The sequence below is a fragment of the Sus scrofa genome, chromosome 9 (genome assembly GCF_054392235.1).
Source record: "Sus scrofa isolate SSC_HxYL_T2T_F1_AM1 chromosome 9, Sscrofa_HxYL_maternal_Yorkshire_Landrace_v2.0, whole genome shotgun sequence".
Classification (NCBI taxonomy): Eukaryota; Metazoa; Chordata; class Mammalia; order Artiodactyla; family Suidae; genus Sus; species Sus scrofa.
In genome coordinates, this window is record NC_139391.1 from 2,850,889 (window position 1) to 2,872,446 (window position 21,558).

General features: G+C 43.5%; 2 protein-coding genes across 2 annotated transcripts; both read left to right on the forward strand.

Annotated features, from left to right (window-relative positions):
- The first annotated feature begins 4,274 nt into the window (after positions 1-4,274).
- Positions 4,275-5,231, forward strand: LOC100624448 (olfactory receptor 6B9). The gene has a single exon (XM_013991977.3). The coding sequence runs from the start codon at positions 4,275-4,277 to the stop codon at positions 5,229-5,231; it is 957 nt and encodes a 318-aa protein (XP_013847431.3).
- A 9,352-nt stretch (positions 5,232-14,583) lies between these two features.
- LOC100525529 (olfactory receptor 2AG1-like) lies at positions 14,584-20,697 on the forward strand. The gene has a single exon (XM_003357141.4). The coding sequence runs from the start codon at positions 17,249-17,251 to the stop codon at positions 18,191-18,193; it is 945 nt and encodes a 314-aa protein (XP_003357189.2). The 5' UTR covers positions 14,584-17,248; the 3' UTR covers positions 18,194-20,697.
- Positions 20,698-21,558: the final 861 nt, after the last annotated feature.

Here is a 21,558-nt window from a genome sequence, read left to right on the forward strand (position 1 = left end):
ACATGGGCAAAAGCAGAGATGAGAAGCAAAGGTGATAAAGGCTGAGGAGGAAAACTGGGTGAGCGTTTGGCAGGGAGAAAGTTTAGGACAATATCCCATGTGGGGCTCCTGTCTACGTAGAATGGTGGGGCGTATGCGAAGATATAGGTCATGGATGAGGCGATATAGGAACTATCAACTTACCCCAAATTTCAAGAATAAAATGTGGGGTTTAAATCAAGAGAGTTTAAGCTAATGTTCGAGAATGTGTAAATGGAACCCCTTTTGTTTTCCTCATGCGGTCAGTATGAGAGGAGGTACTTTGTCAGATGATACAGGACACGGTGTATTGGAAATGGGGGAATTCGTAAAAAGTTACAGGAAAAAGTGTAAAGAGGACTGGCTGTATATAACCTCATCCTCCAGCCTTGATCCAGCCCCTCCATCAGGCTGCAGGTCCTTTCTAGTCAAAACGCAAATCCTTCCCACCATTAACTTGTGAATGCATCACTCTGTGCCTTTGCATTTGCTATTTTCTGCCCTTGGTATGTCTCCTCCCCTCCAAAACTCTATGATGCTTCATTTCAGCTCAAGTGACATCATTTAACTGAAGTCTTTCTGGGTTCCCCTAACAAAGAATTACTCTACCCTGGTTTCTGATATTCAGTATTCTATTGCAGTGCTTGTTAAATTATATTCTAATTTTCCGTTCCATTCTCTGTCTCCTTTACTAGATCCCCCAAAGTTTATCTGTCGTGGTACTTTCAGTGCCCTGAACTACTTGGTTCATGGTGGGGTTAAATTAATGGGGATAGGGTGAGGCGAAGGGTCAGGGAGTGAGAAACTAAAGCTGGTATTTTTAAGATCGGAAAGACCTGGATATTACCAGAGAGATGGTAGCAGTAGAAAGCCAAGGTAAAAAAACGGGGTTAGTGGGTGGGACTAGTGTTCTGAAGCAGATACTAAAGTACAATCAGTAAAGAAGTATTATCTTTAGGAAGAGAAATAAGTGACTGGCCATCTTTGGTAGTTGTCAGAAATGATTCACACAAGAAGAATCTGCCAGAAGAACTCTTAAAATATCAATGAGATCAGGCCATTCAACTGCTCAAAATTCCCCAAAGTCGCCCCGCTCCACTCAGAGTAAAGGTTGACAAGATTTCAACTGCTTAGAGCCCGTGGTGATCTGCTTTGTCACCTGTCCCTTTGCTCCGACGTTATTTCTCCCACTCACTCTACGCCAACCGTAACGGATCTAGTCTCTCTTCCTAGAAAGCTCTCCCACTGGACAGTCAGACAACTGTTTCCTCCTTCATGGCTCTGCTAAATGAAGCTCATCCTGAGTAGTCCACATAAACTATGAACTTGTCCCAACTCCACTCACTTCGGATTTTACTTACCTTGCTCTATTTTCTCTATAGAACTTATCAATTCCTACCTTTATATCCATATTGTATTTATTCAAAGGGTTGAGAAGGACTCTATTTACTGCCTATATCCCTCCACTAGGATGTCACTTCTTAAGATTTGGGCTTTTTGCCTGTTTTTGTCTGTTTTGTTCAGGGAGCTATTTCAAACATCTAGAATGGAGCCTGTCTCATAGTAGTTGCTCAATGAATGTTTGTGAAAAGAATTTAATATACAGAAAGAGATGGGATTTCTAATAAATGAGTTTCCTGAAAAAAGGAATGTAGAGCAGATGGAGGGCTGGTCTTAGATTAGAAGTGAAGAAGGAATGAACGGAGATGTCAGAGGTGAGCATAATGATTTGGAGGTGGGAAATTAAATATGTGTGCATTTGATAGCCTCGTTTGTCTTTATAAAAATAAAAGGTGAAACTGCTGAGAGCTGGAGGAGGCTGTGGGATGGCAGATTAGAGAGCAAAGACGAGACGCCTTTGGGAAGCGTGTGACCCGATTTAAAACACAGTGTAGGATACCAGTCATTGTTTGTGGCCCAGTTGAGCTCCCTGATCACATATTTATGGTGGTATCATCTGTCCTCTTTGGTGACTTTCCTCCAGCAGGGCTCAGCTGCCCGAGTGCAGGCGAAGCCCCAGTTCTTTCTTTGAAGGCCACCTCTGAAGGCAGCATCAGGACCTTCCCCCCATGGGCTGCCTGAGCACATATCTTTCCTGTGGCTGTTACACATTGGACTGTAATGGCTTGTGTTTTGCTATTAATGTTGTTGTTTTGTCTTTTAGGGCCTCACCCCAGCATATAGAAGTTCCTAGGCTAGGGGTCTAATCAGAGCTACAGCTGCCGGCCTACGCCACATAGCAACGAGGGATCTGAGCTGTGTCTGCAACCTACACCACAGTTCACGGCAATGCTGCATCCTTAACCCACTGAGCAGGGGCCAGGGATCAAACCTGTGTCCTCACATTTACCAGTTGGATTCGTTACCGCTGAGCCACTATGAGAACTCCTGTAATGGCTTGTTTACTAGTTTTATCTCCTTGAGACTTTGAATGGGGACATCTGACTTTTTCATCTTTATGCTTTCAAAATGCAGTGTGGAGCCAGGCCTCCAATGAGTCTGCAGTAGAGCTCTATCTTAATCACTAACAAGTCTATAAATTGTCTGCATCCATAATTTGTTGAATTTTTTAGTATTATAACATTTTTTTCACTCTTAAGGGAATTAAGAGTTTAGCTAAAACTTCAGATTGTAAAGCTGGTAAAGAAGTATGTTTCTCTTTGTAGGTTAATTTTATTTATAGTTTAAGCTAACTTTTTTTTTTTTTTTTTTTTTTTTTTTTTTGTCTTTTGGTCTTTTTACCCATGGCACATGGAAGTTCCCAGGCTAGGAGTCAAATCAGAGCTGTAGCTGCTGGCCTACACCATAGCTCACGGCAATGCCAGATCTTTTAATCCACTGAGCAGGGCCAGGGACCAGACCTGCGTCCTCATGGATACTAGTTGGGTTCATTACCACTGAGCCACAACTGGAACTCCTCAAGCTGACGTTTATATTTACTTTTCTTTTGCTTCTATCTCCACTTGTGAAGAAAGTGTTTTATTTTTTGTCTTTTGTTTTTTGTCTTTTTAGGGCCGCACCCATGGCATATGGAGGTTCCCAGGCTAGGGGTCAAATCGGAGCTGCAGCTGCCGGCTACACCACAGCCACAGCAACACAGGATCTGAGCCGAGTCTGTGACACACACCACAGCTCATGGCAATGCCCGATCCTGAACCCACTGAGAGAGGCCAGGGATCGAACCTGAAACCTCATGGATCCTAGTCGGGTTCGTTGCTGCTGAGCCACCACAGGAACTCCAGAAAGTAGTTTTGAATTTCAGTCCTCTCCTCAGATTATACACTGTGCCCTGGGAAGTCCAGGACCCTGCGGAGTTGAACCTCCTCCTCCTCCTCCCAGGGCAGCTTCTTGAATGCAGATTGTTCTCAAGCACTGTCCACAATAAGGAGGAGGCTCAGAGTCAAGGAACGGACAGAACTACCCAAGGAACACTTCTTCCAGCAGTATAAATTTTTGAGCCAGTCTTTGATGAGAATATAGATGAATTGTAAAAATTAAATTGGGAACAACTGTGAACCATTTCACAAATATGTAACTATTATATAAGTATATATAAGATTGTATATGTATAAATATAACTATAATATATAAAATTATTATCATTAGTGTTATTAGGATCCATACCAAAAATCGAAATGTATTTAATTATTCTAAGAGGGTAAATACTTCCCCATTCAGTTTTTTTTAAGCCATGGCCCTAAAAATGGGTAGTGAATCAAGTGCTTTGCCAGTGTCTTCAGAAGATGCACAGCGTAGCTGAGGAGCAGAGCAAAGTCAGCAATTCTCTAGGCCAGGAGGGTCTCTTCTAGTTGATATTCTGCTCTTATTTTCTTCAGATTTTGAACTTCCCTGCTTCCTGGGCATTGGCATTTTTCTCATTCATAATCATCTTCTGTCTTACAGCTGCCCCTGAAACCTGTAAATACGCTGACACGAAAGGATCTGCTCCTGGGACTACCTGAAGACCTCTTTCCGACCCAGGTCCAAAGTCCTGAACCCTGAATCTCACCTCGTGACCCCGCTTTGAGAATCTTAGCTTTGTGTCTGTGTTCAGTTGGTTTTCAGTTACTGTTCTTATGCCCAGTTTTCTGGAGAGGCTCTCACGGCCTCTTGTGATGCCGCAGTCATGGCCTAGGACCAGATTATGGCACGAGGGTTAAGTTTAATGCAGCCTGCGGGCCCCGTGCTGCTAACATGAGTTTCACTCTTCAGTTTGGTGCTGCTACACTAAATCCTTTGTCTTTTGGTATCCTAACATGTGGCAGGAAAACATCACTCATGTGTCTGAATTCGTCCTGGCGGGCTTCCCTACTTCCCCTAGGCTGCAAGTTCTGCTCTTCGTCCTCTTTCTCACCACCTACCTGTTGGTGCTGTTGGAGAATTTAGTCATTATTCTCACTGTCTGGGTCACTGGGCCCCTGCACAAGCCCATGTACTATTTTCTGAGCACCATGTCCTTTCTGGAGATCTGGTATATATCCGTCACCGTCCCCAAGATGCTGGCGGGATTCCTACTTTGTCCCAACACCATCTCCTTCCTCGGATGCATGACCCAGCTCTATTTCTTCATGTCACTCGCCTGTACTGAGTGTGTGCTCTTGGCCGCCATGGCCTATGACCGTTACGTGGCTGTATGTTGGCCTCTCCGCTACCCAGTCATGATGACCACAGGATTTTGTGTTCAGCTGACCATCAGTTCCTGGGTGAGTGGCTTCTCCATCTCCATGGCAAAGGTATACTTCATCTCCCAAGTTGCCCTCTGTGGCAGTAATATCTTGAACCATTTTTTCTGTGACGTTTCCCCCATCCTCAAACTGGCCTGCATGGACTCTTCTGTGGCTGAGACGGTGGACTTTGTGCTAGCCATCGTCATCCTCGTGTCTCCTCTCTCAGCCACGGTCCTTTCCTATGGCTGCATCGTCTCTGCCGTCCTGCACATGCCTTCAGCAGCTGGGCAACGGAAGGCCTTCTCCACCTGCGCCTCTCACCTCACCGTGGTGGTCATCTTCTACACAGCTGTGATGTTCATGTATGTCCGGCCTCGGGCCATTGCTTCATTTGATTCCAACAAATTGATCTCCGCCATATATGCAGTCTTGACGCCCATGCTCAACCCCATCATCTACTGTCTGAGGAACAAGGAGGTCAAAGATGCCATCAGAAAAACCACGGCAAGTGGCCGAGCCCTTTTCTTGAGAGATTCTCTTTGCTGAAGAGACTCAGATACTCCTTCTTTTTTCATCATTTGCAATTATAAACATACTTAGTACAATAATTAAGGGATAAGGGGTGAGATATCAGAGCAAACCCCCTTTCTTTCAGGTCTCAATTAAATGCTTCCTTTTATGGAGTTCCCGTCGTGGCTCAGTGGTTAACGAATCCGACTAGGAACCATGAGGTTGCGGGTTCGGTCCCTGGCCTTGCTCAGTGGGTTAAGGATCTGGCGTTGCCATGAGCTGTGGTGCAGGTCACAGATGTGGCTTGGATCCCGTGTTGCTGTGGCTCTGGCGTAGGCCAGTGGCTACAGCTCTGCTTGGATCCCTAGCCTGGGAAACTCCATATGCCGCAGATACAGCCCTAGAGAGAGACAAAGAAAAAAAAATGCTTCCTTTTATAAGGCAATGAGTAAAATAATTGGAATTCTGAGATTTATATTAGTAAAATAGTTATAAAATAGTTTTATTTTTATGAAGGTATATAGAAGTAATCAGTTATTACAGTATCAGCTAGCTTTTAGAGCTTTATTGTGGAGATTTTCCCATTTTGATTTTGTTTGGCTTTAAAAGCCCTCTTTACCTGAGGAGAACACAAAGAATTCTACTATTTCATGACCTGTTTATTGCTTCCTAGGGAGGTTAGGGGAATGGTTCCTTTTATAAGTAATTGATCGTGATTATTTCTCATTTTAATTACTTTCTAAAATTTAGGAAAATATAAGAAAAATATCACCTTTCAGGCTCCAACAGAAAGACTAAGATAGCATGCGAAATCTGTCATGATGGAGAGAAAACAAGATTTTCTTGAACCATTTTATAATATAAAATACATTATATGATAATATGATATAATACATAATGTTTTATATATATATATATATACATGTTCCAATAAGCGGCTTATATCTATACAATGTATAATTTCAGGTCCTCTTTCTTTATGGGAACTTGTACACATATACTTTTTTGGCTGTTATAGTTAGGGGCTAGACTCTAAGAACTAGCAACGATTCTTTAAAGCTCCCTCGTTCTCAAGCCAGAGAAGCACAGGCATTGACAAGAGGCCGCAGAAGTATACTTGCTTACATGGCACCTGGCCTGGACATGTAGGGTTTTCCAAGGCTTCCCAGACCATCCCCCTTCTCATTTGCTTTTCTTTGCATTCTGGAACGGTGGGTGTAGTATCTGAAGAAGTAGGATATCGTGGACTTCATTTGGCCACTATAAAGTGATAGAAGAGAGGTGGATTCTGTCCGGCTCAGCAGCAATGCTGGATGAGCAAGTGAGTGGATAAGGTCTGCCGGGTGTTTAAGGGTGGCCGGGAGACTATTTCACCCTAACATCTTGGAAACCACATCCGGTAAGTTTTAATTGGGTTATTCACACGTCACATTTGCTCTGTTTTGACTCTATTTACATTTTAACTATATGGTCTTCCAATTTTACATTAAGTTTTTAACATAAGGTCAGATGAGATTGTTTTAGTTTAGTTTTATGCAGATCGATATGTTTTACAAACTGAGGTAGTTCACAGCTTATCTAAACATATGCTATATTGTCCTCACATTCCTTACTTTTAGCATAACCACTATATAATTTTTAATAATATGTACCATTTTTCCTTAGTCAAAAAGGAATGCTATGTGCTGTGGCCCTCATATAAGCACTAAAAGCAATGAAAGATGCTCTATCTTGAATCATATAATTTCTTACCCCAGTGTTAAACTTTTCTACTTTTTTGTCAAAAGATGAGAGTGTTATGCTATTTGTATATCTACCTAAAAAGTTTTATTAATCACTATTTGACAATTAATGCTATCTTGGAATCTCACAAGTCTTATTCTAAAGATGATTTCTTAAATTTTATTATTTTATTTTGTGTGTGTGTGTTTTAGGGCCACACCCTCGGCATATGGAAGGTCCCAGGCTAGGGGTCGAATTGGAGCTACAGCTGCCAGCCTACACCACAGCCAGAGCAACACCAGATCCAAGCCATGTCTACAACCTACACCACAGCTCACGGCAATACCAGATCCTTAACCCACTGAGCAAGGCCAGGGATCGAACCCAAAACCTCATGGTTCCTAGTCAGATTCGTTTCCGCTGCACCACGACGGGAACTCCTATTTTATATTTTTTATTAAAGTATAGTTGATTTATAGTGTTGGGTCAATTTCTGCTGTACAGCATAGTGACCCAGTCATATACAAATATACATCCTTTTTCTCATACTACCTTCCATTATGTTCTATTCCAAGAGGCTGGATATAGTTCCCTGTGCTGTACGGTAGGACATCATTGCTTATCCATTCTAAATGTAACAGTTTGCATCTACCAACCCCAGACTCCCCATCTTCCTCACTCCCTCCCCCTCCTGCTGGGCAATCACAAGTCTGTTCTCCATGTCTGTGTGTCTGTTTATGCTTTGTAGACAGGTCCATTTGTGCCATATTTTAGATTCCACATATAAGTGACATCATAACTTTAGTTAAGCACCATAGGGCTATTTATTATTATAACCTTGACTACCATCGATACTTATAACCTGACATTCCTTTTCTGGTTCAGCCTACCTGACTTATAATTTTTCTGTGTAGCCATTAGATCATTTGTTATACAAACCCTCTGTGTGCTTACTTATCTTCTATTTTACTTGATGAACTGGATTTCCGAGGGAATTATTTTATTGTCTCTACAACAGTGCATTTTTCTCTCTCCTCTTCTACGTGTTTGCTTTTAATACTTCTTTTACTTTAAGTGTTAAAAATATACAGAAAAGTAGAGAAAACAGTGTAACTGACAACTTTGTCCGCAACTCAGATTTTTGAAACTAATGACTAGAAGCTGGACGTAATTAGATTTTATAATTATATTACAGATTTAATATTGTACTTGAGTTATGACTACATTACTTTGTTTAAAATCAGAAGAGTGTCATTCAAGAAGGAAAGAAGGAAAGAAGGAAGGACTCGTAGCTGAATAGAAATCTTCAGAGAAAGATGTGTATTGGATGGAACTAGAGACTCTCATCCTGAGTGAAGTAAGTCAGAAAGAGAAAGACAAATACCATATGATATCACTTATAACTGGAATCTAATATCCAGCACAAATGAACATCTCCACAGAAGAGAAAATCATAGACTTGGAGAAGAGACTTGTGGCTGCCGGGCAGAAGAGGGAGGGAGTGGGAGGGATAGGGAGCTTGGGGGTAACGGTTGCAAAAATTGCTCTTGGAATGGATTTACAATGCGATCCTGCTGTGTAGCATTGAGAACTATGTGTAGATACTTACATCGCAACACGACAATGGGAGGAAAAATATGTATACATGAATGTGCAACGTGGTCCCCATGCTGTACAGCGAGGGAAAAAATGAAAAAAAAAATTTATAGGTAAAGACTTTCCTGAACACCCTTCAGACAGCAAGCCAGCAAAACACAATAGATAAATTGTCAAAACCAAGAGTAGCAAAAAGTTTTCCAGGTGACTAAATTGGTAAATTTTTGTGTTATTACAGAAAAAAAAAAGTTGTATTGGGTATATAAGTAAGGGTTCAACCAGAGAAACCAGAGCCAGTAGGAGATATATATTAAAGGATTAACTATATATAAAAAAATATATAAGAGGGAAAGGGATGGGGCAGGGAGGCTTGTGGGGCTGGGGCCCTGCTTCCCTTCCTCCCCCTCCCAGGTCCCATATCCCTGGGGCCATTTGTTAAAAAAGAATAATAAAAGGATTTTAAAAATTAAAAATAAAAAAGGATTTATTACATGGAGCCTAGAATCTTGGGCATGAGCTAAAGCTACTTCCCACAGGCAGATTTTCTTCCTTTTTTTTTTTTTTTTTTCTTTTTAGGATTGCACCTGCAGCACATAGAAGTTCCCAGGCTAGGGGTCAAATTGGTGCTGCAGCTGCCGGCCTACACCACAGCCACAGCCACAGCAATACCAGATCCAAGCTGCATCTGTGACCTATGCTGGAACTTGCAGCAAGGCCAGATCCCAAAGTGGCTAGGTCTCAAATTCCATCTCATTGGAATTGTTGCGTCTCCAAGTGGAAACATTCCCTTCTTTGGAACTAAGTCCTCAACACCAGGAAAATCACAGGCATAGGAGGCAAAACCCTCACCAGTGGCTTACTAGGAATAATAGGAAAGAGAGTCACCGCATTTCTAGCCCCTGATTCCTGGCCTCAGGAATACTGGTGATGGAAGAAATGACACTGTATATTGAGTGCTGATGTAAAGCATGTAGAGCTTTCTAGAGGACACTGCTCCAGCCCTGCAGAGCACTGCCTCCCAGCTGATACTGTAGCTGCATCTTCAAAAGGTTATTCTACCGTTGTATCAAGTCTGCTGCTTCCAATAGTGGGGATGGGAGGATGAATGGATTCTAGGAGCATGGGCACACTGCTGTGTTTCATTTTCTGTGAAATGTATTTTAGTTTTGGATGGGAAGCAATGCTGCGTGGAACACTATGCCAGTAGATAAACCATCCTGTAAATCCACCGACGGTAGCTTTGCAGGAGTGTTGCATTTAGGGAAAGTGCATCAGTATCCAGAGCTAGTGTCTCTTCCAGTCAGAACACAGCGCTGCCCCTTCCATGCCGGAAGTGGTCCAGCGTAATCAATCATCGCCACTAACTGGCTGGTCACAGCCATGGATGGGGCCACACTGGGGACACAGAGGTGGTCTCTGCTGCTGACAACTGGGTCCTGGCTCTAGCCAAGTCAGCCGTGGCTCGAGAAAGTCAACAGTTTCAAGCTCAGGCACGACCTCCGTTCCTGCCCCCATAGCCATTTTGTTTATAAGCCCACTAGGCAATGACAAAAGTGTCTGCGGGGGACGATTAGCATCCACGGAACGGTTCATCCTATCCATTCAATTATTAAACACTCCTTCGAAGAGGTCCACTTTTGGTGAGCATTCACATGGGACACAAATACCTTCACGATTTTTGCCTGTTCAGTTAGGTCAATTCACATTCTTCCTTCCTGACTTCCTTGTCACGAATTTTTGATTCATGTTCCTTCCAAATCCCTGATCATCCAAACAAAGCACTGACCACAGTCACTATAAAGATTTATACTACTGATTATTGCTCCTATTAGGGAAAACGAACAGCCAGGGACCCTGGCCATGTCCTGCACCCTGGGACCAATCACCTTCAGCATGGTCCTCGGGGATGCACTGGAAAGGGCAGCGTTGCTAGAGCTGTCTACTCCTGCAAAGTGTGCAGAATCATCTGTAAACTAGGGCCAAGCTTTCTCTTCCTCAGTCAGCCGGGCACAGAGAATTCCACAGGAGGCTCTGGACCTATGTGGGCTGGGAGACAGAAGGTACGCTAGCAGGAGTAAGAGCCACCAACATTTGGGCCACTTTCTCATGCCACTTACACCACCAGGGCCTCTTCAAGCAGAGTCTCCTGTACACACCCTCCGTCTCATGATGGTGTGCTGCCGTCCGTTGTAATTCTACTGCTGCGTTTGGTTTTCACAAATCCTAGTCGGAGGTTATAGAAAATAAGGCTTCCTTTGGGGCCACATAGGGAGAGTGACATTGATCCTTTTCCCAAGTTCCTTTCCTCACATTTGAGAGGAACTGGGGGAGACCTATAGGTCTTCTGACTCAGCAAACATCCAGTCTCTGAATAAGAAGTTCTCTCCCCTTCTTAGGGATAATCACCAACTCCCTGTCTGCCAATACCCTGCCCAGGGAGCAGCAGGGGGTGTGGAGTGGCCACCTACAGATTCCACTTTCCCTTAAGAAGATGACTCTCCTGTGCCTGTGCGTGTTGTGGGGGGGTGTCTGTCTGTCTAGGGGGAGACTGGTGGTGTGCCATCGTGGAATCTTCAGAAATCCAGCTTCTTAGCAAACTCGGGGTTACCTAGGACCTTTTGAATTAAGATGTGAGCTATCTCTACAATTTTCAAGGCTTTCCCCACTACATCCTGGGGGGGCTGGGCAGCAACTGTGTGTTTTCCACAATCGAGTCCCGCCTAACACAGTACTTGGCACATAATAGGAATTATATGTTGAATTCACAAATGAATTTCAGTATGAGAGAGAATATTTAATCAACTAAAATAGGGGTTATCACAGCAGAGTTCTAATCAAGAGGCTTAACTTAGCAGAGGCAAAATGACAAAACTAACATTTATAAACACACACGTTCTTTTTCAGACCATATCCAGAATCACACCGCTTAACAGCTCTCCCACCGCCCCTGCTCTGACCCAAGCCATTGCCCCCAACCCCAGATCTCTGCAGCAGTCGCCTTGCTCCCTTTCTTGTCCTGCTTTAACAGAGTAACCAAAGGACTCATCTTAAAAATCAAATTATTTCAATTTTCCATTCAAAGCCCTCCAACAGTTCCCCATTTCACTTAGAAAAGACGCTGCAGTTCTGACCCTGGCCCTCTAAGTTTACTCCACTTACCCTCTGACCTCATCTCCTAGCCCAGCCCAGCTCATTTGCTCTGTGGCAGCTCGTTGGGCACCTTGCTGCCAGCCTCTGTGTCACCTCAGAATCTCTTCACTGGCTCTTCTCTCTCTTAAATGTTCTTCAAATTTTAGCTCAGAGAACATCTCGGTAAAGTCTGAGCTAACCACCCTCTTTAAACTTACGATTTCTCCCCATACTCTCTGTTCCCCTTACCTTTGTTAGCTTCAAAGCCCTTGAACCTTTCTAATACACAATGCCACCTTTATAAGATTTTCTTTCTAGTTCTCTCCTCCTCCCTGGAGTGTAAGATCCCGTCGGAGGGATAGTGACCTGCTTTTTCATTGCCATATAATTTAGCATATGTCGTATTTAGTGCATAGTAGGAGCTAAAAACATGCTGAATGAGAAAATAAAGCCAGAACTACAGAGGGAAAACAAAGCAGGAAACCTCGTATGCGTTGGTCTTGGGTTAATTTGCTCTGAGATACTCATTTATGTTTAGCGCAGGAATTCCCTCATGGGAAAGACTAAGTAAGAGAGTCCTGCTTCCACGGCTCTTCTGGGACCTCATGGGGTCTTCACTATACCCCAAGAAATGGGGCAGACGCTTAGAACTGGGGGCACCATCACTAGGTGCATGACTGGGGGATTGGAAATGCCCCCCATGTCTCTTGCCTGGGGCACAGAGCTCCTTTGCTGAGAAGAAAGCAGAAGCGGGAGGTCAGGAGTCATACCCAAGGGACTTATTAAAATCCTGTCTCCTAGCGTCTCCAGGAAAGGATCAAGTCAGCTGGGGGGGGGGGGATTTCCCTCTAAACAAAGCTTCTGAGCAGAGGGACAAAATCATGGTCATCACAGAGGGAGGTGGAAGAGCCCCCCCCCCGCCCCCCAGGGGCAAGGCCTGGCCCGCTGGGGCCTCTGGGGAAAGCGAGGCCAGGTATCGCAGGCCCTCCTTTGAGTCCTCCTCCTGGACTGTCTGTCTGGGTTTTTCCTTTATTCGGCTTTTCCTCCAGAGCCTAGTCGGAGTGAACATGTTTTTAAAAGCCAAGCATTCACCTTGGTCTGATCATTGCTTCATGGCTAGAAAAATTCCTTCATGGGGTGACTGGGTCAGAGACGCAGCTTGTCAGTCAACTTTTCAAAAGGGAGGGGACAGGCTACCTCTTGTTCCTAGGTGATTCTTCTCCAAAGGGTGGGCCATTCAGAACCCAGACCTCCCATTCCCAGAGAGGCCCTGGAACGGCAGAGAATGGGAAGATCCACCCTCCTCACGGCCGCTCCCCTCCCAACTCTGGGGCAAAATCTACTTCATCTTCTCGCCAGTTTCTATTTGCGCTTCCTGGCCCCTCCAAGCAAGGCGCATAGCTTCCTGTGAAATCTACCAGCAGTACCTCCTGTCCGTCAGAGGTGAGGAGTTTCTCTCTGGGCATAAGGTGTCTGCAAGCCAGTGGTTAGGAGACGGGAGCAGGGCCCCCATTAGGAAATGTTACTTGTCCCCTCCGTCTTGGACACTTCCGTAATTTTGGTCTCATTTATTCAACAAACAATCATTAAGGATATTCTACAATTCAGGCCATATATTGAACACATATCCCTACATTTAAGGGCTAAGACATAATCCCTACATTTAAGGATTATCCCTACATTATCCCTACATTAAGGGATTAAGACATAATCCCTACATTTAAGGGTTAGTATAAGAATACTTGAGTACAATAGGCAGAGAAGCTACTTACTCTGAGAGACGTAATGCAAACTTTTAGGAGGCACTGACAGCGAATGTTCTGAAGTACCAGGAAGCTTCAACTGAGAAAAAGAATCAAGAGTCTGAGGAGTGGGAAGACAGGAAAGCAGTGGAGCTTTCCAGGAAGAAGGAGCTGCGAGTGCAAAGGAAAACACAATTTCCTGGGAAATTTCAATTGGATCAACACGGAGGGACCTCGGGGTCTGGATAAGGATGGAGGCGGAGGGGAAGCCAAGGACCGCGGTAAGAAATGCGGCAGGAGAGGCCGGCCTGGCCAGATGATGAATCGTGCTGTAGTAATATGGCAAGAGGATGGGGCTGGCCTTGAGGTTGATCAATAAAGCACCTTAATAGCCAAAAGGAGGGGAGAACTTAAACTTGCATTGACAGATGAATGGATAAAGAAAATGAGATAGAAATAGAATGGAATATTATGCAACCATGAAAAGAAGGAAATCTGGTCCTGTGCCTCAACATGTATGAACCTGAAATACATTATGCTGAGTGAAATAAGCCAGCCACGGAAGGCTAAATACTACATGATTCCACTTACATGATACAAAGTAGTCAAACTCATTAAAGCAGAAACAATGGTGGCTGCCAGGGGCTGCTGGGAGGTAGAAACAGACAGCCACTGTTCAATGAGCATAAAGTTTCAGTCGTGCAAGAGGAAAAAGTTCTAGGGAGCAACCATCCACCGTTGAGCTTATAGGTAACAATGCTGTACTGTACACTTGAAATTTTGTCAAGAGAGTAGATCTCATGTTACATGTTTCTTCCTCACTATTAAAAAAAGTGTAATTCTAGCAATTGGGGCCAGAATGAATGAAATCTCTGTGAACTGGTTTCTATACTGCTCATATTTTACATTTATTAAGAATATACTCTGGGAGTTCTCTTGTGGTACAGTGGGTTAAAGATCCGGCCTTGCTGCAGCTGTGGCGCAGTTTGCAACCATGGTGCAGTTTCAGTCCTGGCCTGGGAACTTCCATGTGCTGCAGGAGTGGCCAAAAAAAAAAAAAAGGAATCTACCCTGTGACTAAACAGCCATAAAAATATAAACTAAAAAATGACACATGTAAAACATATTTATAAGAGACCTCTGAGACAGTCCTACTTCACAGGTGAGAAAATTGAATGTCAGAATGTTTAAAGCTTTTATTTTATTTTATTTATTTTTTTATTTTTTTGTCTTTTTAGGGCTGCACCCGTGGCATATGGAGGTTCCCAGGCTAGGGGTCTAATTGGAGCTGTAGCCTCAGGCCTATGCCACACCCATAGCAACATCAGATCCAAGCCGCATCTGCCACCTACACCACAACTCATGGCAACGCTGGATCCTTAACCCACTGAGAAAGGCCAGGGATGGAACCGGCAACCTCATGGTTCCTAGTTGGATTCGTTTCCGCTGCGCCACAATGGGAACTCCAAATATCAGAATGTTTAAATAAGATCATGTGATCAGTAGAAATGATACAACCTAAGCCAGGAACTCTGGTCTTCTAATGTGTTAATTTACAATGCCTTAGATAAGTTAAAGTATGAGGTATAATCATTAGTGCAGTATTTCAGCGAGGAGAGTGAAGGCTAAGATGGAGGTGGTAAGGACACAATGATGAGGAATCAGCAAACTGCATTTTGCAAGAGAAAAGTGATGGAATTCCAAGCTTCCCACAAAGTCAGTATCTCTTGTCCTTCATCCCAACCTCTTCATTTACTTGCCCTGAAGAAACAGACTCTCCATTCTCATGGGAGTTTCTAGTTCCTTAACATTCTCACGTCTTCAATCTGTCACTCCCAAACTAGCGCCTCCCGCCTGATTTCCAGCACAGATACTGAATCAATCACCAGTTACTGTTGATTCCGCTTCCAACATGAATCTTGAGCTATCGTACGTGTGCCACTTACCTGGTCCATCTCACACGGATGACAACAATCACCTCTGCACTTGTCTTCCTGTGTCTGTTATTGCCCTGTCACTCCTCCATCTGACGAATCAGAATTACCCTTTAAAAACACAAACTGCCTGATGTCACACTGTATAAGCAGAGTAAATGGATTTCCATTACAGTCCATGTGCCCCGAAAGGCCAAGCATGATTTGGAACGTGTCTGTCTACCCAAGTGTGTCTCATTCAGTGCCCTCCTCGCCAAGCTTTCTTCAGCTTCTTAGAAACTACAAGCTCTTTTCTATTTCAGAGACTCTGCCCATTGTGCATCCACTGCTTGGGTAGCTCTTCATCCCTCTTCGTTTAGATAATTTATGCTCATCTTTCAAAACTAAGCTTGAAGTCCACACTCTCAGAGAGGCTTTTCCTTAATTACCAATCTACACGAGAACCACTGTTTATTCTTTTCCTCTAGGATACTTTTTACACGTTGTAATTACACCTATTTCTAAATGCTCCTCATGAATGGAATTGAATGTGGTCAGGTGGTCTGTATATGTTACTCCCTCTATGTTTGGGAGCTGTCACAGTGCCGGGCACACAATAGGCAAGAGAGGGAAGGGATCTTTCTCTCTTCCCAAATTTTCTTTTACATCAAGGGAGCACTGGTGTAAGAAAACTAGTCTCTACTCTCTTCTCCTTTCTTCCCAAGGTTCGGGGAAGTACATGGTCTAATTGGAGAATGAGCAGGAACAAATTCCTGTCCTTTTTAGAAGATGCAATGGACAGTACTTGGTCTATCCTGTTCTCCTAGTCCGAGTGCTTTCCACTAGTCCTCTTTTGTGGGATGTACTGAGCTGGTTCTGTACTGCTTGTGATGACAAAGGTACTTATGTCCCTGCTGGGGTTGGTTTAAGAAAACCCATTATCCACTGACAGATAAGCTACATTCTGCAATTTCTACTTTATGAAAAACCGAGTTATTTTTGCTGCACAAATATCTTCTTTCAAAAACCCTGCATCTGACCCAGCAATCCCACTCCTGGCCATCTACCCAGAGAAAACCACGACTCGCAAAAACACATGTACTCCAATGTTCATTGCAGTACTATTTGCGATAGCCAAGACATGGAAACAACCTAAATGTCCATCGACAGAGGAGTGGCTAAAGAAGATGTGGTACATATACACAATGGAATATCACTCAGCCATTAAAATGAACGAAATACCGGCATTTTTAGCAACATGGATGGAGCTAGAAATTATCATGCTAAGTGAAGTCAGCCATACAATGAGACACCAACATCAAATGCTTTCACTGACATGTGGAATCTGAAAAAAGGACAGACTTAACTTCTTCGCAGAACAGATGCTGACTCACAGACATTGAAAAACTTATGGTGTCTGGAGGAGACAGTTTGGGGGGTAGGGGGCTGTGCTTCGGTTATGGGATGGAAATCCTGTGAATGATCATTACACAACTACAGATGTGATACATTCATTTGAGTAATTAAAAAAAGGGAGAAAAAAAAAAACCTGCAGCTCCTGAAAAGAAGGGATGAGAAAGAGCCTGGATAGCATGTACCTATCATGTCAGATCTTCCCTTTAATCATCCCCAGTGATTAAGTTGCTCCTATTTCTCAGGAGAAGTAGGGGGGATGAGGAGGCAGAGACAAGTGCAGAATTATTGTGCAAATGGGAGTCCCTTAGCATTGAAGGGAACATCCGAAATGGGAAAGAAATGTGCTATTTCATACGTAGGCAGTACCTATTTGGTGAGTTAATTTATGAATGAAAGAGTATAATATGATGTGACACACTGAGCACCTCATTTCTTCTGATCAAGGGAAACACTATAAAGTCAGGGAGTTCCCAGTGGCCACATCAGATCCACCTTACCTGATTTTGTACAATTTCAGATACTAAAAAACCACCGAATGGAGCTCTGGAACTCCTCCCTGGGAAGTGGCTTCATCTTGGTGGGGATTCTGAATGACAGTGGGTCTCCTGAGCTGCTCTGCGCCGCAATCGCAGTCCTGTACATGCTGGCCCTGACCAGCAATGGCCTGCTGCTCCTGGTCATCACAGTGGATGCCCGGCTCCACGCGCCCATGTACCTGCTGCTCGGGCAGCTTTCTCTCATGGATGTGATGCTTGCATCTGTAGTTACTCCAAAAACACTTGTGGATTACCTGTGTGGGGAGAATGCCATCTCCTTTGGGGGCTGTGCCCTTCAGATGTTCCTGGTACTGACCCTGGGTGGTGCAGAGGGCCTCCTACTGGCTTTCATGGCCTATGACAGGTATGTGGCCATTTGCCATCCTCTGAACTACATGATCCTCATGAGGCCACAGATCTGTTGGCTCCTGGTGGCCACATCTTGGATCCTGGCGTTCCTGAATTCTGTGATACACACCTCATATACTATGCATTTGCCTTTCTGCACATCCCGGGCTATCAGGCACCTGCTCTGTGAGGTCCCGCCCTTGCTAAAGCTGGCCTGCGCGGATACCTCTGGATATGAGTTCATGGTATATGTGTCAAGTGCAACTTTTCTCATGCCTGCCCTCGCTGCTATCCTTGCCTCCTATACGTCTGTCCTAGCTGCTGTCCTCCGCATGTCCTCAGGCGAGGGAAGGCAGAAAGCCCTCGTCACCTGCTCTTCTCATCTGACGGTGGTGGGGATGTACTACGGAGCTGCCATGTTCATGTACCTCCAGCCCAGTTCCTACCATAGTCCCCCACAGGACAACATCCTCTCTGCATTCTATATTATCGTTACTCCAGTACTGAACCCTCTCACCTACAGTCTTAGAAACAAGGAGATAATGGGGGCCTTCAGGAGGGTGCTGGGGAGACTGCCTTTTGTTCAGGGGTGGTAGAAGCCAGTGTCATACGGAAGCCCTGTAACTTCTAGATGGGACTCCACAGCTGCTCTTGCTCTCGTCTGGCTTCTTGTACATGATGAAAATTCCGGAAACCCGCCACCTTGGAGCTACATCCTCATTTGGCCCTATTTTGTCTCCAGCGGCTCTATGCTTTGACAGCGACAGATGCATCCATTTCTCTGATCAGCATCTCAGGGTCTGGTTTAAATTCTTCTGTTCTGACAGAGATGATCTTATTTTTTTACTTCATATTTTCTCTTTTCTTCCTCTACAGCAATCCTATACCCAATCACACAGGAAGTTAGCCAGATTTTTTGATAGTTCAATTTAAAGTAGAAAATAAAAGCTAAAGAGGAAAATGAAGATGGAATAAAGATTCAAATGTTGGGCTTTATAAGTTCTAGTGACCAAATTCTCAATTCTTCCGTCCTTATTAGTATGCTTTCATATTCATATAATACTGGAGGCTTTACAGTGGACAGATCCTCCCAGGTCCATACCACAGTTCTAGACTTTGAAAAAAATTCCTATCCAATACATCCATTGTGGATTCTAGCATCAAACTCCTTAAGCTGCCCATATTGCATTAGGACAGCAATACGCTATGTCTCAAGTGTTTTTGTATTATTTACAAATAAACTTCATTAAAAAATATGGACATTTGTTTTTTTGGCTTTTCAGGGCTGCACCCATGGCATATGGAAGTTCCCAGGCTAGGGTCTGAATCAGAGTTGAAGCTGCTGGCCTATACCACAGCCACAGCAACACCAGAACTGAGCCACGTCTGTGACCTACACTGCAGCTCATGGCAACCAGTGGATCCTTTTACCTGCTGTGTTACAAATACAATCTCAATAAACTTCAAAGAATAGCTATTATACAAACAGCACGCATATGGCGTTATCTACAAGAAGTGGGAATGAATAGATTGGCGGGGGCAGGGTTATGAGCTAGACTCTCCAGCTAGACATTACTTCATAGGTTGGGTCTTTTTTTTTTTTTTTTTTTGGTCTTTTTAGGGCCGCACCTGCAGCGTGCAGAAATTCTCAGGCTACACTACAGCTGCCGGTCTATACCACAGCTCATGGAGACACCATATCCCCAACCCACTGAGCAAGGCCAGAGATCAAATCCACATCCTCATGGAAACCAATCGGATTGGTAACCCGCTGAGGCACAACAGGAACTCCTGAATTCCTATTTCTTGATGCACTCCTAACATTTCAGAAGGCAGTCGAGTATAACGGATTGATTACCGTCAGACAACTTGAGTCCACTGACTAACAGCGCTCCAAAAACCACTGATGTCTTCAAGCTAGCGTGCAGAAGCAGCCAGCTCGCCTGGTGGGGATCACCATAAGGCAAAAGCTCCCTGCCGAGTACATGCTTCTTGAAAGCCTCAGTTCTAACCAGTGCCCCTGCATCTGAACAAGTGGTCAAACCAACACCTGAAACACCTCTTTCCATAGGTCTTTCCCACACCTGCATCACCAGCACTTGTGTGACCCATGACCACGTTTTTCCTTTATTGACTCCTTCCTGTCTCGGGTCCTTCCAAGGTTTCTTAAAATTTCAACTTAAAATGAGGCTCAAAGTCCTTTCCTGAACACCTTTAGCTAATCTGAAATGTTCAAAGCTAATTCGCAAAGCAATTTAAAAGATAACTTTCCATTGGAAAAAAAGAACTAATATTTCCTTTGGACAAGATATAACCAACAAGAAAACGGAAAGGGCGGAACAGAGTAAGGAAACTGATGCTCATGAAGGAAAGTGATACTGTCTACTGCCTCGGGACAAGTTCTTAGAAATCATTCAGGATTCATCCCTTTCTTCCAGACCTACTACCCAATCTGTCGGCAAGGTCTGGGGTGTTTTTTATTTTATTTCCCTAAAAACATCCCAGATATAGCAGTTCTCAACACTCAAATATTCCCCTCTGGTGCAAATTACCATCATCTCTGTCCTGGACATTTATTAGTGCAGATTAGTATCTGGGCTCCTTAACACCACGCTCCACACAGAAAATATCCCCTTCTTTTAATGCATAATGTATCTACAAATAATATGTGTATAAATGTGTGTGCGAAGTAAACAAATGTGGATGTGTTTTGTGTGTGTGTATATAGATACACACACATACGTTCTTTTATATCACATTTGACATTAGCAACACCATTGAAGCCTCGTGTCTCTCTTCTCTAATCTCACCCCTTGCCTCTCACCAAATGCTCCAGTTCCTGACAGCAACAACATACTATTCAATTGTTTTATCTCACTATATACACGTCACAATCTGGGTACGAAGCTAGATTTGTTTATTACATTTTGCTTTCAATTTTCAGAGATTTATTTTAAATTTTTAAATTTCATGTTATAATTATGTAAAATATATACCTGATTTAAAAAATCAACCTATGGGAGTTCTCGTTGTGGCTCAGTGGGCTAAGAACCCAACTAGTATCCTTGAGGATGTGGGTTGGATTCCTGGCCTTGCTCAGTGGGTTAAAGGATCTGGCATTGCCCTGAGCTGCAGTGTAGGTCACAGAGACGGTCCCGAGTTGCTGTGGCTGTGGTGCAGCCTAGCAGCTGAAGCTCCAATGTGACCCCTAGCCTGGGAACTTCCATATGCCCCAGATGTGGCCCTAAAAAGAAGAGAAAAAAAAATCAAACTATGAAGTAATGCTTAGCCAGAGAAGTCGAGCTGATAACCCTGCCCCCTCCAACCTAGTCATTCCTTTTCCTTACAGGTAACGCTATATGCACGCTATTTGTAGAATAGCTGTGCTTTGAAATTTACTGAGATTGTGAGTGTTCCATGTACATTTGAAAGAAGATATAATTTTTGTGATAATAGTTTGCAGTTTAGTATGTATTTGTATTATCTAGTTTTTGTTACATTTATAGCTTTTAAAATTTTTGCTATTTTTTTGTCCATTTTCTCTGTCTTGAGTTGGGAAAGGTATATTAAAATCTTCCCTTTATGTATTTCTCTCTATCCCTCATTGCATCTTCTGTAGAGTCCGCTTTGTGAAAGTTATTATTGGATATACAAATATTAATAACTGCTACCTTCAGCCTTTAGAATTATAAACCTGAAAGCAAGACACATATTATTCCCAATACACAGATAAAATGACTGACTCTCAGAAAGATTTGGTGGTTTATTCAATTCACAAAGCTACTAAATATTCTCTCTAATCTGAAGTGGAAAAATATTGTTTCTGCTGGAAAAATTATTTTTATTCAGCGCTAACTGAGCAAATCTTCCTCTGCTGATTCTCAGCTGTATAAGCAGAGAAATAATCAGTGAGCAGTGGTGTTTAATTACTCTCCAGATGGTTGTAAAAGTGCATTATGCT